This window comes from Fusarium venenatum, assembly GCF_020744135.1.
Source record: "Fusarium venenatum strain MPI-CAGE-CH-0201 chromosome Unknown EDB82scaffold_4, whole genome shotgun sequence".
Classification (NCBI taxonomy): Eukaryota; Fungi; Ascomycota; class Sordariomycetes; order Hypocreales; family Nectriaceae; genus Fusarium; species Fusarium venenatum.
In genome coordinates, this window is record NW_027072132.1 from 8,017,810 (window position 1) to 8,035,363 (window position 17,554).

Below are 17,554 nucleotides of genomic sequence, written 5' to 3' on the forward strand. Positions count from 1 at the left end.
AGGGTTTAGCGCCTTGCCTATATAGTAGGCTTATATATATATATTTTTAGCCTTTATAGTATCTTTATATTCTTATAATCCTTATATATATATATCTTCCCTGCTATTAAATATGCAGATCCCTGTCTCGTCATATAGTAGTAAGTATTCTTATTTCCACTTATTCTTAAGCTTCTAGTCTTTATATCAGAGGTATTATGCTGTTTCTCTTGCTACTCCTCCTCTTTATCCTATATATTGAGTATGCATTTATTGCCTGGCGTATAGCCAGTATGCAGCTTCTCGCTCTTATAGTATAATCCCTTCTTTTTCTTATACTTTAGTCCTTATAGGGAGGTTATCTATTGCTTAGTTACCCTCGTTTAAGGTATTACTAGGCGTTATTAGGGTTATTATAACTCCTAGTGTTTATTTATTTTTATAATACTAGTCCTATTATCTTTATAACTGTTTTTCTTTTTATTTAAGGGTTTAATTATAGTATTTCTTCTATGCCTTCTTGGCTTTAACTTCCTTAGTTTTAACCTTTATTTCCTTCTAGTAATATTCCCTGATTTCATTTAGGGATTTAAATAGGTCAGATGGCGTTTTAACCGAGCTATCTGGGTATATAACCTATTAGGTCTTAATTTAGGTGTCTTTTTCTAAGGCTTTTTTATTAGCTATATTATATCCTATTCTGCATATCCCCAGCGTCTAGGTGCATTATACTATTTAAGGTTCCTATTAGTTAATTATTCTAAGTATTTACTTACTTTAATTTAGGTTTCTTGGTTTTTATGGCTTAGGGCAGTTTCATAATATATATCCTAGTTAGTTATAGTTATAGCATTTGCATTTAGATATATCTCTTCCTAGGTTATTTAGTTATATAGCCCCGAGGGCTATAGGTCTAGGTTATATTCTATGCAAAGTATTATTTCGCTGCTATTATTAGTTTTAAGAGTTATTCTTATTATAGCTATAATTATTTCTATAGTTATTATTATTGCAGTATTAATTTAGAAAGTAAGGGTTATAGTTACTTCCCTTTCTTATAGCATTGGCTTTCTCTCTTCTGCGTTTATATTATTATTTATTGATTTTAATGGCCATAGTGATATACTCTATAAGATTATTAGGTCTATCTGCCTTATAGAGTTTATCTTTAATTTCTTCCTTTAGGCTGCAGTAGTAGATTTCTATAAGTACTTTATTATCCTAATTAGTCTTAGCGGCAAGTTATTAAAATTTAGCAGAGTATACTGCATATAATCCTTGCTATTTAAAACTAAGGATTTTAGCTACTGCTTATCGTTCTTTATTAATTACGCCGAAGTTATCCTTTAGGAGTGCTTTAAAGTTAAGCCAGTCTGCGAATATATTCTAAGTTTCCTAGTCTTGCTAATTATAGTTATTTTCTAGATAGTCCTTCCAGAGGGGTTTAAACCAGTCCTTAGCGTCTCCTTGGATTAATAGTGCAGTATATAGTATCTTCTTTACTGCAGTATCTAGTTTAATAGGGAATAGCTTAAAATATCCTTTTATATAGGTAAGGAATAATAAGATATCTGCTGCTTTTCCCTTAAATGGTTCTAGGGTCAGGGGCTTAATAATTTCTCCTAGGTTATATTAATTGTCAATAGGATTAACCAGTGGTGCAGGCAGAGGTTATTCGTTTACTCTCCTCTGTAGGGTTTATATAGTGCTTCTAAGCTATTAAAGCTTAGCTATTATTTTAGCCATACTGGGAGGTAGTCCCGTATAAGGTAATGCCAGTCTATTATTATTAGCGTTAATAGATATTATAGCAGTATAGTAATATTGCTTAGCGTTTATGCAGTATATTCTAAATAAGAGCTATTAATATATAATAGTTAGGTTTTCTAAGGGATAAACTAGTCCATTCTAAGTTTATATTAGCAGAGTTATAGGGCATATAATACTAAGCGATTGCAAAGTGTTATATCTCTTAATAGTAAATAAGGCGGGTTAGGCGTATTTAGGTAAAGATATTTTAATTAATAGCTAGTAAGCTAAGTTCTATTTAATGCTTAAAGAGTATAGCTATTTATACTAGTCTAGAGGTATAAGGCAATAGGCATTGTCATTATACCAGTCTTAGACTGAGATATAAGGTCGTCGGTCCTAGACCGATGTGAAGTTATTCGGTCCTTGTCTGATTAGTCAGTGTTTAGGGACCGAGAGTTGATCTTTCGGTCCTGATATAATTGGTGTAAAGTGAGTGTCAAAGTGGGTCATATTAAAGTGAAAAAGTGTGAAAGTGGGGTACGTATGACCTGGTTGTAACACTTAACTACTTCTTATTTAATCTCCGCGGTGCCAGCTTACACTATAGTAAAACATTTAATATATTAGTAAAAATAAAATAAACTTATCTACTATCCTTTTATTAATTCTATGTATAGGCAGCTACTTATTTATAATTACATTAATAAACACTATTAAGTGCATTATATATAACGTGTTTAATAAGCGAACCGGCCAGATAACCGAAACGGCTAAAATTCTTAACCTTTCTAATTCAATCAGTAATAAGAACACCATAACCTATCAGATCAATTAAAACTAATTACTATCCTCTTCCTTAATAACTATAATTCCTTCTTAACAAGTCCTTGCATTATGCCCGGCCTTCCCGCAAGCCCTACAGTGCCGAACCTTCAGTCCTTCTGACCTTCTGCGACCACCACTTCTCGACGATTCGGCCACTACCTGCGTATCTATATCCATCTGATCAATTTGACCCTGGGCATTCCCTATAGTTATCTTGCCGCTATCTTGTAGCCGGGTTCTTTTCCTCCTTTTATTCTGGCTAAGTATTATATTTCCTTCTCGAAGATCTCTGACTTTAGCCCGTAATAGAGCTATCTTATGCATATATTCCTTTAATGCCTTTATATTAGACTTAATAGTATTAATAATAGACTCTGGAGAGCTGCTTTTATATCCTCTGATTCGCTTTTAAAGGTATTCGGAATAAGAATCAGCCTTATTAATAGTCCTTGGTGTCTTTAGGGTCCAAGGTTAAGCTGGGCCGGTACCCTCCTCGGGAGGCGTTAGAGTCCGTAGCTGCACATCAAGCTTTAAGGTAACATGTTCTGGGTCAAAGGGGATAAGCCCGGCCCCCTTAAAACCTCCCTTGATATTGCTTTCTGTAAAAGTAGCTTGGTGAGCGGTATAGAAGGCGGGAAAGAACTCAGTCTTAGTGATATAGGTTATAGAGCGTCTTATAAGATGCTTAATTTCTTGACTATAGGCCTTTTTCAGTAGCCTAAAGCACCTGACATCAAGAGGCTAGAGTAAATAAGAGGAATAAGGAGGCATATAAAGCGGGATAATCTTCTTTTCCTTGCAGTATGCTTTAAAGTCGGCCGAGTAATGACTTTCATGACCATCAAGGATCAGAAGGCAATAAGTACCAACTAATCGGTTAGCTGTATGCTAATCAAAGTGCTTTAGCCAGTCGAGACCAGTCTTGTTATTTGTCTATCCATTTAGAGTTATAGCAATAGCCTAATCGACCGGGAGGCTGCTTCCTTCGTACCAGCTGCGAAGGTGATTCTTGCCTGTAACTATGATAAACGGCGGAATAGCCCAGCCTCCTGCATTAATCGCCTTAATCACTGTAACCTATTCCCGGCTTCTAGGCTAGACTGATTTTGGCTTTCCGCGCCTCTCTGCACTTGTGACTACTTTGCCGGTTAAAATCATACCCATCATAAAGCCAGTCTCATTAAAGTTCCAGATATTATCTATATAAATACTATATTTCGCAATTATATTCTCTATAAGCCTGAACTAATTGCGAATAATAGTCGGATTTTCATATAAGGCTCTCTTATAGTCATATCTCCGAGGAAAACGCATCTTAAGCTCTGGTTGCTGCTTAATAAAATTGATAGCCCAGCGCTTGCCAACTGGTAGTGCATTGCGATTAGCAAGGAGTCGATTGGCCATTTCTTCAATAATACGTATTTAGGGAGGAAATCCTCGTAGATCTAGGTCTATAATAGACCGAAGTAGTATCTGCTCTTCTAGATCAGATAGCTTCCGCCTATTTACTATAATATCACGTCGTAATTAAATGCCCTTCTTGCGATCAGAGAGTCGCCGATGATTAATATCATAGAGCTTTGCAGCGCCTCGCAGAGTTAATTTTAGGTCATTTTAATAAGCTTGAAGTGCTAGAAGTATATTGCCTTCTTTAATAGCTTGTGACATTTATGGTAATTAAGAAATAATTGATTTGATAGTGTTAATATAAGGTAAGGGATTTTTGGCCGGTTCGGTTGTCTGGCCGGTTCGCTTATCAAACACGTTATACTTATTATACTTAAGTTATTCCTTAATTTTAGCTAGTTGCGCTATAATTACTAATCTGTGTATAATGCATCCTTGCTTTTATATGAGAGTTAGTTCTATAATGATAATTTACTACAAATCTAAGTTAGTGGCTATAGAGTCTATAGGTTTAATTGCAATAAAATCAGTATTTAAAAGTCTGCAAAAGCTTTAAGGTATACTACCTTAAATTACTTATTTCTAAGTAATTAAAACTTGGATATAAAATTAAATAAAATAGTAATAACTTAATTTTACTTTAGATTCTAGGTTATTATTAAGCTTTTAAATAATTAAATATCTATAAAGCGGAGAGTTTGCAATTAATTTTAGGTTTTATAGCTTATACCTATCCTCGGATATATACTACCCAATATAAATAAATAATCCCATATCTTTTTAACCAAATAATATAATAATAACACTATAGCTAAATATGCCTTAGGTTATTAATATATATAGGTTAAGTGAAAACTTCCCACTTAAGGCTATTAGCTGCTAGCAATATCTAACTTATAAGGAATTATACTTATATTTAAATAGCCCGGATCTAGGCTTAAACCTTAAATCGCGGACCAGAAGCTTAAACTCGTAGTTTAAAGGTAATACAATTAAATTGCAGACTCTACAACCATTATTACAGCCCCTATTTATTTAAGCCTAAATCCGCAGCAGAGCGGCAATAATGAAGTCATAAGACAACCCCTGGGGTGATTTGATCTAGGCTTTTCGGCAATGTTCCCAAAGACGCAGGTTTCTCTGTCGAATTGCCATAGGAAGCTAGCTTCAGCATACAAGTAATAGTATATTATGCATGGGTTAATGACCACAGCGTGACCAGCCGAAGGAGACGAATGGCTTGAGGATGACGACGAGATGCATAATATGCTTAGTAGTCTACATCAACTTAATGATAAATAAGTGGCTGCCTGGGCGCTGGATATGTGAAAAGATAGTAGAATAGTTTTATTTAGAAATATTAAAATTTCTACCGGCAATTGGCTAATTAGAGCTATACCTGCTGATTTATTATCGAGTTATCTTAGTCATATTTATGTGAAGTAAGGGTGACGATAGTGGCTAAGTGTTGCGGGGTTGAGGTGCGAGGTTGTGGGTTGTTTGTTAAATTGTAAAGGAAGACGGCGTGCTCTGATTGTAGCTATAGAAGCCAAGCCGTGGCCCGTCATTGGCCATGTCACAATCAGGTGGCGTAAGCCAAAAAATAACTCAAAATGACCCTTCATTGACTTAAAGCAAACCTTAGCTTTCTTGGTTAAGAGACTCGTATGAATATTGAGATAAGCCTGGCATCCGGCATCAGTATGGACTTTAAGCCCAAGGTTAAGCGTAAATCTCACGATGATTTGGCAAGTCTAGACTGCGACCCCGTATGCATTCTAGGGTTGAGGAAGTCTAACATAACAGTGCGCAGCTCAAGCTATCTTTTCTAAGGTGCAAGGGGTCTCCAATCATCCAGCAACTCCAGTCTTTTTGTTCAGCCGTAAGGTCACTGTTTAATAATGATACGATGTGTCTGCTGGATTTGTTAAGCCTTTGAGATATGGCGAGGTGGCTAAACCTTATGATAAAATCCATTCAAAACTTGTTTTCCAGCTCTGTTTATGTCTCCATTTCTCTGCCTTCTCTTCCAGCTCCTTAGCACTACTTACTTATCCTTCTGACTTGATTGGTTATGTTACATCGCTTGGAAGTATAAGCAGGATATATATTGCCCACCAGTAAGTCATGTATTAGTAAAGCTACTCGACCTGAACTACGCCATCTTTTTAAGTTGTGCTGCCTATAAATTACGAATACGCAAAAGCCAACACAGACTTAATCGGTATACTGTCTAAAGAGACAAAAAGAAAATATGATGGACCTACCACAATTCTTCGATGCTCATTCCCGCACCATAAATATCATCACAAATCTCTTTCTTTCTGTGATAGCCCTACTCGGCTACATCCTCATCCTAATTCTATACACCTCTCCTCAATCATATCATCTCCCGTCCCTAGTCAATCCCAGTGCCTCTGGTATCAAACCTGCCACAGCTGTCACACTCGTCACCGCTGTTTTAGCAGCCACGACCTCAGGACTTGTGACCCGCTGCGTGGAACAATCCCTATGGCGCAAACTGTCACCGCGAACCCTCACGCGTCACCTTACCGTCAAAGAATCGCGATCCCTTGCGCAATGGAGCATATCGCCTATCGCGCATCTTACATATGTCTTCGACGGAAATTCATGGTTACTTAAAGTAGCCGGGATCTTACTGATCGCAATCGCAATTGTTAGTCCAGTCCTTGTGTCCGGTATCTCTCTTAAAGATAGCTTGACAACCAGCCAAACGTCTAAGAATCATGATACAGACATTTGGTCAGGGTGGATTGATGCTGCGAACAAGGCGTATAATGGTGGGAACTTCCAGGACGTCCCGGGTATCATCGGCGCCTTGGCGACACTGAGCAATTTAAGTGCTCCCGCGTCACCGGTTTGTTCAGACCCAAAGTGTCGGGTTGAAGCCATTGCAACAAGTATCCGTGCAAATTGTGATTCCAGTTATACTCAATACAAGCATTCACCAAGAGATATCGACCGATACACCACTATTTGTAGCTCGCGCAATCCAGAGATCTGCACATCGCTTAATGGGGTGTACACTTACGCCAATTTCAGTTCCGGATTTGCACCTGCAAGCGACCATGCAGTAATTAATATATTTAGCTTAATAGCTATTAATAAAATATCTTTACTTAAATATACTTAACTTACTCTATTTACTATTAAGAGATATAATACTTTATAATTACTTAATATTATATACCCTATAACTCTGCTAATATAAACTCTAAATAGACTAGTTTATCCCTTAGAAAACCTAACTATTATATATAAACTAATTATTAAGGACCTTAATTATATAAATAAGAGGACCTTTAATAGGCTATATAGCCTAGTAACTAGCTTAAAGTATATTATAATAAATAAGAACTGGCTAACTATAGTAAAAGATAAGATAGCGCTAGCTATATTTAGCTATAGACTTCTAACTTTACTTTCCCTTAGGATCCCTCTATATAATATTTAAGATATTATAAAGGAGGAAGACTTAATTAGTATATATTATTATTAACTAAGGGGTAACCTCGCAGAGACTATATTCTTTAATAATTTAAACTATCTAATATAGTTAATAGAGGTAAGAATACTTATTATAATAGTTATAATATTTAATTACACCTAGTAAAAATAATAAGTATTCCTATAAATATAGCTATAAAGGCCTGACTAGGGAAACTCTATTAAAGTAAGAGTTATAATAAAAAAGTTATATATGCGCAAGAGAGTTTAGTATAAAGTTAAATAAAACTAAGCGAAGGCTTATACAATAGTTAATAGAATAAAGTCACATAACCCTCTCTATATTCATGCATTATAACTACAGTAATTTTAACAGTATTTTCAACGGGGCTATTTTAATTTATAAATAATAAGCCTATATAAATCTACTATTACTTATTAACATATATATAAACCGGCGCTATGAGCCCAATACGTAACCACGTTCTCCGCTTTCTCAGTTGGCCACCGTGGCCCGTCCCCGAGACATATACTACTTATAGTCATCATCTGAACCAGCCCACGAAGGCGGGCTATTTCCTCTAGCGAGCCATACCCGTGCACGGCCTGATCAATCACATCATAAGTAGGGCCTAGCCTGTTCCTCAGCAGATCCTCCATCGCAATGGGTGTTAGAAAAGTCTCTAATGGGGTTCCGTTGTTTTCACATAACCTGTTCATAGCTGCCAATATCACTGGGGCTTGCTCTGGCCTGTTGCCGGGATGGTCTCGATCAATCGTCCCCGTCTTACGATATATCAGGCGGGCGTGGATGCCGTTCAAGACATCTCGGCCAGTACTGGTGGATATAATAGCACTGAATATGTTTTGGGCTGTAGCCACCGCCTCAACGTTCCCTCCGAGCGCGGCGCCGAGTATCTGGAAGCCCCAAGACAGGCTGGTCCAAAACACAGTAATAGCGAGCGAAGAGCCGTTTTGGAGATATGGAACAATGTCCATGGGCGGATACTCGATTGGGATGGAAGTCTCGGGGCCGAACCAGAGACCATAGCCGAGTGTTGGCGACATTCTTCCCAATTGATGATGGGATTGATGATGGGATTGATGATGGGATTTCTCAACGCCTATTCCACCTGTATAGGGAACTCTGCGCAATATGGGAGGAGACTGGCTTTGAATATTAGTGGTGCCTGGCTCCTGTTCCCATGAAACCGTTGTGGCGCCCGCTACCTCTGATGATTCCTGCGCCGGGGGCTCATCACGGACAGAATAACTCGGGGGGACTACACGGGACAAGCCTGGCTCTTGGGGTATTTCGACTCCAGCGAGTCGACACGCGTCGCGCACTGCTGCAGACATTCCAGCGCTGTCCTGCTGAGCCGCAGCGCGCGCTATTGAGGCGATGGCGGCCTGCATGGACTCTTTGCTGGCCTGGAGCTCGTTAATGGTGTCAATCTGTCTCTGGCGGAACTCCCGCTGAGCCCGCCTTCCACGCGCTCGCCGATTCTATAGCAGTTGTGTTAGCCTGGGGGCTTTCCAGTATGACAACGCCACGAGGTGCTGGACATACCGCAAGTTGATCATCGTTGACCAACGTGTCCTCTTGCATATGGGGTTCCTGCATGATCCTATGTGACTAAGATCAGTAACTAAGTCGATCTTGAACTTTGCGAACGAAGAACAGTAGGGTTCAGAAAAGATGATGACATTATAGCTCAACGTGAGGTTGAGTTGAGTTGAATGCTTAGAAATTGGACAGATTCGTAAAATTTTGGTTTAAACTTTAGCTAGACTAGATGCGGTAAGGTCTAGAATTCGCCACAGAGTGGATCCGATAAGTCCGATGCGATCTGACAAATCCAACCGGGGACGCTCAAGCGAAACGGCAGTTAGCATGCTTGGCAATCATATCGATATGTAGTTAGTCGACAAGGGGGGGGGGAATGCCACAGACCGAATTTTAATAGACCTTCACCAAAGAACACGTTGTTGTCAGCATATCCTGTAATCATTGTATTATCAAAATATTGATATCTAAGTTACCCGGGATCTAGCAAGCAGACTGGACCTTTGCAGCCAGGCTTCTTCACTGCTGATCGTCTTGGCCGACGAGCTTACCCTACTTCGCCGCCAAAAGTTCCAGATAATGCTCCGCAACGCTCTTCACCTGCTCCTCAAAGCTGGTAAACTTCCACCCAAAGACTTCTTCCGTATCAGACGAGTCTAGGCGAATAGGCCGCGAAGGCTTGCTCCCCTCAAGGGGGAAAATGCCGTCAGCCACGGCCTTGGGAAAGTTCCGTCTGACGATATCCTTGGCATCCTCCCAGGTGGTGCCCTCGACTCCGCCCGAAGAGCAGAGGTAATTGCAATTGCCCTGGATCGCAGGGTCCAGCGCGTCGATATGTGCTCTTGCCACGTCGCTTACGTGGACTGACACACCGAGACTTGGGGTATCGCTCTTGTTGTTTAGCAAAACGCCAAGGGTGGTGCCGTTGCTGCCTTTACCGACATCCTCGGGCGTGCGGTTCAGCTCGTTTTTTCCGGTCACCATGCTGGGTAGAATGCTGACAACTTCAAAGTCCGGCTTCTCCTCCTGCATAAAGCGCTCCGTGGCGGCAAGGGCTGCTGCCTTTGAGACACCGTAAGCGTCCATGGCGTTTGCGAAGGGACCGTTAAGGTTGGCTGGGGTGTAAGTGTCTCGCACTATAAGAATCAAATCGTGTTAACAAGCTGTGATGAGCATATTTAGGAATTTATCCTTCCCACTTACCAGTGAACTCTTTCGTAGTATCAGATGATACAAGGTAGTCCCAGGGTATGAGAGAAGCAATCGAAGAGGTAATAACAACTCTCTTGATTGTCGAGACCTTCTTTGCCGCCTTGAGAATGCCCAAGGTTGCGTTAACGGCCGGTTCGATCAGGTCGCACTTGAATTCCTGGCTCTGTGATAGAGAGTATTCTGGTTAGCGATTGTAGCGGGTAAATCTTGTTACCAGTAAGGAAGGAAAAAGATCTTACTGAAGAAGGAAGTGGAGAGGCAACGTGGACTACACCGCCCGCGCCGTCAAGTACGCTATCGAAGGCACCTAGAACGAGCAGGTCCGGGACTACTGCGAACTCAACCTGGGCCAAGTACGGCTTTACGGAATCAGTGGCCTTAATTTGCTGGGCCTGTGATGCATTGCGAATCACGGCTCGAGCATTATACCCTTTGCTGAGAGCTTCAACGAGCACGCGGAAGCCCACATGCCCTGAGACACCGGTGATCTATCGCAGACAGATAACGAGTCAGCATTTGGGAGACGAGTATGCTGAAACCATGAAGCACTTACAACAAGCAGCTGCGGAGACATAGCGCCAAAGTCGTAGAGGATGTTCGAAGATTGAAGTAAGGATGGCGCGTTACGATCGTATTTGTTATGTCGTTTGCCTGTAATGCGACACAATGCTGAGATATGAATACTTGATGAGTTGGCCAAAGACTCTCTTATTATGGCTGCATGGTACGAGTAGGAAAGTCTCTTGTCAGTAAAAGTGGTGTAATCCACTGGTGCCATCAGTAAAAAGCCGTGGGGCCCTCGGGCCATTCTGTTGCCGACATTGCATAATCACCCCGAGCTCCCTAAATTCGGGAACTTGGGCTCTCTAGGCACCCTGGGCTACGTATGATTCGTTGTGTCTGCCACTGCTATGTGACAGTCCCTCTACACTCTGGAGGTCCCTTGCATTGGCGATTCAACTGTAGCCAGGGTCAAGCAGGCAAAAACGTTGTGTAGGTAGGGCTAGTGTCTTCTAGTAGGACTTGTAGTGGCACAATATCGCGCGCGTTCGTGGGGACTATCTAAGCTATAGATGAAATTGCTGGCCCCAAGGTTAAACTTTAGGCTGCCAAAAAAGATGATGAGATGTTCCTGTAAAACATTTAGAGATGGAGGGAATGTGAAATCAAAAGTTTACATTGCAAACACAGATAAACAAACGCAACTCTGTTTCCATATAATGAATAAAAAGCTATATACTAACATAAGAGAACAAGAATAGAAAATACATGTGATCTTTGATCTGGATGGCATCGGCGTTAATCACTAAGAGAGTCTAATTTCCTCGCCAGCTCCGTATTCCGAAATTTAATGTGGTGCGAAGTTGAGAATACACTACAATACAGCCCTATTTCGCCAGACTTCCTGCCAAACAGTAGGGTGAAACAGGCTCTAGGCTGAGGTACTGCGCTGTTCGTTTGTCATGCTGACGTGACTCTACTCATACACAAGAGGAAGATCTCGGCCAATATTCAGCTCAGTATCACCAAGAGTGAAATTGTTGGTGACAGCCAAGGCTCTTCCGATTAAACCTGGCACAGCTGGATCCATCAAACGAGCGGCAAAGGACGCAGCGTCGCGCAGCAGATCTTGCAAAGAAGGACGCGACCGAGCGTTGACCGCCTTCTTAATGGCAGCCATGGCCGGCAGAGGAAACAGACGCAAGCGCGAGGTAAGACCGTCAATATACTCGTACATCTCCTCAGACGAGCAAAAAGCCTTGTTGATCCAACCGATGCGCTCTGCATCCTTGGCGTTGATATCGTTTCCGCTGAGGAGATACTCGAGCGTGAGACCTCGGCCGATAAGACGAGGGAGATGTTGGCTACCGCCACCGCCGGGGATGAGACCGGTGCCGACCTCAATTTGACCAAAGAATGACTCAGGTTCAGAAGCGAAACGCATGTCGAGGGCCAACAAAAACTCGTTACCGCCGCCACGAGCGCGACCTTCAACGGCGCCGATGGTCACCTGGGGCAGATCGGAGATTTCATACATGAGCCTGGCAAACTTTGGCCCAACGGTTGCTGTGGCTCAATATTAGCAAAGAGGCCTGTCACAAGTGGATGAATGGAAGCTTAGTACTTACCAACGCCAGGCATCAGAAGGTCCAAGTGGGCACAGAAGAACTTGGGAACATCGCTCTTGAAGATGACGACCTTGGTCTCGTTATCATTACCAAGTCTTCGAACAAGATCAGTCATGCCATCCTGGAAGTCGACACCCCAGAGGTTTATAGCCGAGTCTGGGTTGTGAAAAGTGACCTCGAGAACGCTGCCATTCTGAGCTGTCTTCAAGCCGCGATACTTGGGGAGATCGAGAGCAAGGGCAGTCTGTAGCAGGGCTCCAGAAAGGACGAAATTCTTTAACCACGTGGGAACCATGATGAAACGAATTGAAGTAAGGTTAAATTGGTAGGGATCGTGTTGGGATGCGACTATGATTGTGAGAGTCGTAGAGTGGATGAGGATACGGCATTAGAGAAGACAAGGCTTTTCTCTCTTATATATCGGTTTTGGAATCTAACACCTTGGCATCTCGTCTTCTGGCACTTACTGAGATACCAAGTCAGTTCATCTGCCTAATCTCCGTGAGTTATGCTTCAAGATAAATGAGGAACAACAGCCGAAGCAAGGGCCGCTTAAGCATAGGTATGCCATGAATCTCGACATGGTATCATTAGAATAAACCTTGACAAGCCGGAGTCAAGACCCACACCTTGTTTAGACAACCTGGAGAAGTTAAAATCGGGCAGTCCGTGATGCTGTAAAAAAGATTAGTAAAAGGCGGATGTATTGTAGCCGAAAGGCTTGGTACTTGCACGTACCTTACCTTAGTAAAAGGGACGCTCAGCTAGAAGCTCCGCTATCAGTCATCGGGACAATTCGAATGCCGACTTGCAAGTCTGATCGTCACGCCACTAACTTAAGCCTACCCTGATGGGCTCCAGCCGAACTAGAAAACTATATCATGCTACTAATCAGTGGACGACGGATTTGCTATTTCATTTACTGCCGTCTTTGCTAAAGGTCTCGTGGATGCCCAATGCCTGTCGGTCCATCGGGGGTTGCAATGGGGGGAAGGATATAGAACCACAGATTTAGTCATCAGGGTATAGATTTGTCTTCATTTCTCATGGTTGGAACGCTAGATTGGCCGTAAATGCCATGCCTCAGAAGCACTTCAATGCAATACACCTTACTGCCCAACATGCAGTATCGGCCCAGGCATTACATTCTCAAGACATACGGTCAGATATTTATGGATAATGAGAGCATTCAGAACCTGGATAGATATGGCTGGATAAGCGACTTTTACATTTCTTATTTAGTTGGAAGTGCACAACAGGATAAAAGCAAACACACTACGCAAAAGATTCCAGATAGTGTTGCTAGATGCGCTCTTTAGCTGCATAGCAATTCAATACAATTATAACTACACACTAAGAACGCATTATCAAGAAGGAAATTGCAAGCACTATAGCTAAACAGATATTACTAGAATAAAACGACATACTTGGGACAGAACAGACAGCATCGTATCAGTCATATGTCAATCAAACTTTCGCCTGCTTCTGCTCCTGCTCCTGCTCCCAGGACTTATAATGCGCCTGGAAGCTTTCCTCAATTGGGCGATACTTGAGCCCTAGCTCCCGAATACTCCTCTTGTTATCAACCTTGAAGGGGGTGCTGAGGTTGGCAGACGACCACTTCCTGGAGACGCCAATAAAGGGTCCAGCAGCATAGACCATCAGAGTAGGCAGGTTCCAACATGGCAGCGCCTTGGGACTCTTATGAATCGGACGCACGAAGCCAGCCATCTCCAGCAGGGGAATCGCACGATCACCCGACACGATGAAACGGCCCTTAAGGCTCGTATCCTCGCCAGCCTTTACGTGCGCTTCGGCGACTTCTCGTACATCGGCAACCGGGTAGGATAGGTCTGCAACACCCATGCGATTTTCGCCACAGTACATAGCCTCAAGCAAGTGCAAACTGCCAGAGACGGAGTCGGGCGTTAGAGACGGACCAACGATCAGGCCGGGGTTGATGACTACGAGAGACCAGCGGGTTTGGAGGTCGTGCATCTTCCAGGCCTCGCGCTCGGCCACCAATTTGGAGTAGGCATATGGGTAATGATTGACGCTGCTGCTCTCATTCCAACACAACTCTGTAAGGGTTTGGTTCGGCGCTTTGAGTACATCGGCGTTGTCTCCGTATGCGGCAGAAACTGGTGGAGAGAACACGTTAGTCTATCAAGAACTGAAATAAAAGAGGAAAGAAGATAACGATACCAGAAGAGGTGAGGACGACTCGCTGAACAGACTCTGTTTCATTGACTGACTCTAGAACGTTCTTGGTGCCTTGAAGTGCTGGCTCAACGCAGTCTTTGAATCCATCCTTGATTTGGTCCGGGAGCAGGAAGGGGGAAGCGATGTGGTAAACGACCTGGCAGCCCTTCATGGCTTCGGCAAAGGAACCGACTTTCATCAGGTCGGCTTCAAATAGGTGAAGCCGACCGGGGAATTGAGCTTGAAGATCCAGGAGCGGCTTGCACTTGGACTTGTTCTTCAGGGAACGGACGGTCGTGTGGACTTTGTGGCCTCGTTCAAGCAGCAGCTTGATCACGTAAAGGCCAACGAAACCAGTGCCGCCTGTAACTAGAAATGTCGACATGTCTTCCTTTCCGTAGCTGGGAGATTGACTAGTGAATGGTGTGTAGTAAGAGTGTGAGTTCGCCAGTGCAACAGCTGTTGATGTTCCGAGGGCTGAAAAGCGAGGACTCGTGGGGGACGCCCTCGTTATTCATTGAGCATCTTGAATAACTCAACTAGAAGTACCGACATTGGGGGTTGTTGAATTGAGAGATTACAAAGCCCGAGAGTTCCTGTAGGGGCAGAAGCTTTAAAACGGACATGGCCTTACACTGGCTCCGCTGTTACTGATTGGGGTGGATTATTTCTCCGACTGCATTACTAACAAGCCTCACCGACCAATTAGCTCTTACGCTTGTGTCACGCTAATAGCCGATATGTATGTATGTATGTATATTTTTCGTCCGGGGGGCCATCGGCCCCGAAAGTCCCCTGTTGGGGCATAAGACGTGCTGAGCTAGAGAAGTCGGAATCTATCTACACGCTATTTATAGAAATGCTATTGGTTACAAAAGATTAGTCATTCGCAACGCGAACTCGGTCTTCACCTCGGCATCCAATTTCTGTAAACGCGTCAGTAGGATGCACTCTATCCAGCATATCATCGGTACAAATGGCGCATTCTATCGAGCCTGTTTACCCGTCAGCGGGATGACAAGGCGCGGCTGGCATATCGCAGCCGCTGATGAAGCCTGATGTCAGGAGAGCTGATTGCTGGGTCCAGAACGTCATTATAGGGTAGCAGGAGATTGTCTGGCATGGCTAAATTAGTCTCGAGACTTGCAATACCCATGTAGCATGAAAAGGTCGTCCATGGCTCCATGCGAGACACCATTAATTTTGATCCGATCCATGACTCGACAGACCTTCCATTGAGGCATACAGAGCATGTTACTATCGGCAGCTCTGATGGGCTGTGTTACCACTAGCTGAGACTCTTATAAACGTTTCATGATTGGTGGAATTGTCTCATCCCTGTGAATCAGCCATTGTACAGTTTTCATAGAAAGAAGGTTAGAAAGATAACTGTAGGGTACTTATTTTGTGGAGAAGATGCTGTGTTCTTCGTTGTCTTGCCTGTAAAACAAGCCAACCTCGAGAATTGAAAGCAGCTGCGGAGAAACCAATATACACAAACAGAGGCTGTATTAAGCATCAATATAAATTCACGAGCAATGTCGCATCACATCTCTCGAAAAGAAACCGGGAAAGTTGGGTGTAAATGTTTTAACTGTCTAATTTTAGAACAAGGCTAACCATTGTGACATGTCTATTGTGTGGCAGCAATCGCCGCCCTGACAGTCTCTCTTAGACTCTCCTCCTGTAAGCCAAGCACTGTAACAGCAGCATTCTCCGTAACGGCCTGTCTAGCACCGTCCGCAAAAACATACTGGCTCAGATACTCTACAAAAGCGCTGGGATCATTATTCGCAAGCTTCTGTTGCCCAATATTCTCCAGATCTGAAGTCTTGACATTCGCCACAGTGAGCTCAGAGCGTATCTCCTCTTCAATAACCCTTTTCACCTCATTCTGAGTAATTGTAAAAGAGGCTATGGTCAAGAACTTGTTGGCGGTGGCTTCAGGCTTGGCCAATGAAGCGGCAACACATTTGCCGATAAAGGCAAGATTGGTGCCGGAGAATGGTTCATTGCCAGAATCGTATATCTGGCAGGACTTGTTCTTGAGGTCGAATCCGAAAAAGCCGTTTCTAAGACCCTGTGATATTATTAGCCTACGAGAAACTGATAATCCTGGCATATTTTGATCGTCTTACCCAGTCAAAGAAAGCACCAGTGGCTATACCAGTCCACGAGAACCAGCTATACTTGTTAGAGAGCTCAATAAGATAATCAACGTCGGCAATCTTTGGCGCCACAAATTGACCAAATTTGGCGCCCCGTGCTTCACGGGTGTTGATACCAAACTCAGAAGGGATGAATCGTTTGACTTGAGCGGTAATTGCGGCATCAATGAACAATTTCTGTGATGCAATAGCCTCGCCGCTAACGGTGGAGACAACAGCATCTTGTCCTTTCACCGCCTCGACAAGAGATTCCTCGGAGGACAAATCTACCCTCTTTACGACAACGTCGGCGGGAAATGTCGCTTTTGACTTCTGCCTGGTTATAGTCGTGACTTTGAAACCTGCATCGAGGAGTGCCTTGACCACGGGCGGGCCAAGATTTCCGGAAGCCTATACGTACAATATCAGTTTGAGGTTCAGATTCAACAGTAGACAGGAAAATAGTGGTTGTGACTAACGCCTAGAACAGAGACTTTGGTCAGTGCGGCCATGGTGAGAGTAACGTTTTCTGAATGACAACGAAGTAGGGTATTTTTCCGAACGACTCGAATGGTAGAGGGAGTTTATCCATGTTGAATAAATATCAATCGATGGCTATGAGTAAATTTTACTTTGGCGATTTAGATTGGTAATACGCCAACCCACAACAGCCCAATGTTGTATGTTGTCCGTCTTTGGACTTAGATCAACCGGCCTCCGATCAGTAATCGCAACACGCAATCGGGGGTTGTTGTAATCGGCAGTATGCCCATCGTTGGCATAAGGCTTAGTAGGATTGGAGAATGCAGTGACGTTATTACGCCAATAAAGAGGAAAGTGACTAGAGCACACTAATTCGGAGATGA

The 17,554-nt window shown here is 42.9% G+C and overlaps 5 protein-coding genes across 5 annotated transcripts; 1 reads left to right on the plus strand and 4 right to left on the minus strand.

The window, feature by feature from the left end:
* Positions 1 to 6,217: 6,217 nt before the first annotated feature.
* Positions 6,218 to 7,117, plus strand: EDB82DRAFT_436702 (uncharacterized protein; the record flags this gene model as incomplete). The annotated part of the gene is made up of 1 exon (XM_065607760.1): positions 6,218 to 7,117. One exon carries the CDS (start codon positions 6,218 to 6,220, stop codon positions 7,115 to 7,117), a length of 900 nt encoding a protein of 299 aa, XP_065463667.1.
* Positions 7,118 to 7,815: 698 nt separating this feature from the next.
* EDB82DRAFT_469484 (uncharacterized protein) lies at positions 7,816 to 10,865 on the minus strand. The gene is made up of 7 exons (XM_025726087.2): positions 10,764 to 10,865; positions 10,450 to 10,698; positions 10,202 to 10,373; positions 9,599 to 10,134; positions 9,401 to 9,433; positions 9,002 to 9,067; positions 7,816 to 8,937 (listed from the first exon to the last, which is right to left on the minus strand). The coding sequence occupies exons 1-7, from the start codon at positions 10,782 to 10,784 to the stop codon at positions 7,870 to 7,872; spliced, it is 2,145 nt and encodes a 714-aa protein (XP_025594622.2). The 5' UTR covers positions 10,785 to 10,865; the 3' UTR covers positions 7,816 to 7,869.
* An 822-nt stretch (positions 10,866 to 11,687) lies between these two features.
* Positions 11,688 to 12,634, minus strand: EDB82DRAFT_481832 (ClpP/crotonase-like domain-containing protein; the record flags this gene model as incomplete). Its single annotated transcript, XM_025726089.1, has 2 exons — positions 11,688 to 12,277; positions 12,340 to 12,634. The coding sequence occupies 2 exons, from the start codon at positions 12,632 to 12,634 to the stop codon at positions 11,688 to 11,690; spliced, it is 885 nt and encodes a 294-aa protein (XP_025594623.1).
* Positions 12,635 to 13,757: 1,123 nt separating this feature from the next.
* EDB82DRAFT_469490 (dihydroflavonol-4-reductase) lies at positions 13,758 to 15,190 on the minus strand. The gene is made up of 2 exons (XM_065607925.1): positions 14,545 to 15,190; positions 13,758 to 14,480 (listed from the first exon to the last, which is right to left on the minus strand). The coding sequence occupies exons 1-2, from the start codon at positions 14,924 to 14,926 to the stop codon at positions 13,807 to 13,809; spliced, it is 1,056 nt and encodes a 351-aa protein (XP_065463668.1). The 5' UTR covers positions 14,927 to 15,190; the 3' UTR covers positions 13,758 to 13,806.
* A 984-nt stretch (positions 15,191 to 16,174) lies between these two features.
* EDB82DRAFT_481834 (NmrA-like family protein) lies at positions 16,175 to 17,200 on the minus strand (the record flags this gene model as incomplete). The annotated part of the gene is made up of 3 exons (XM_025726091.1): positions 16,175 to 16,621; positions 16,680 to 17,099; positions 17,168 to 17,200. The coding sequence occupies 3 exons, from the start codon at positions 17,198 to 17,200 to the stop codon at positions 16,175 to 16,177; spliced, it is 900 nt and encodes a 299-aa protein (XP_025594625.1).
* Positions 17,201 to 17,554: the final 354 nt, after the last annotated feature.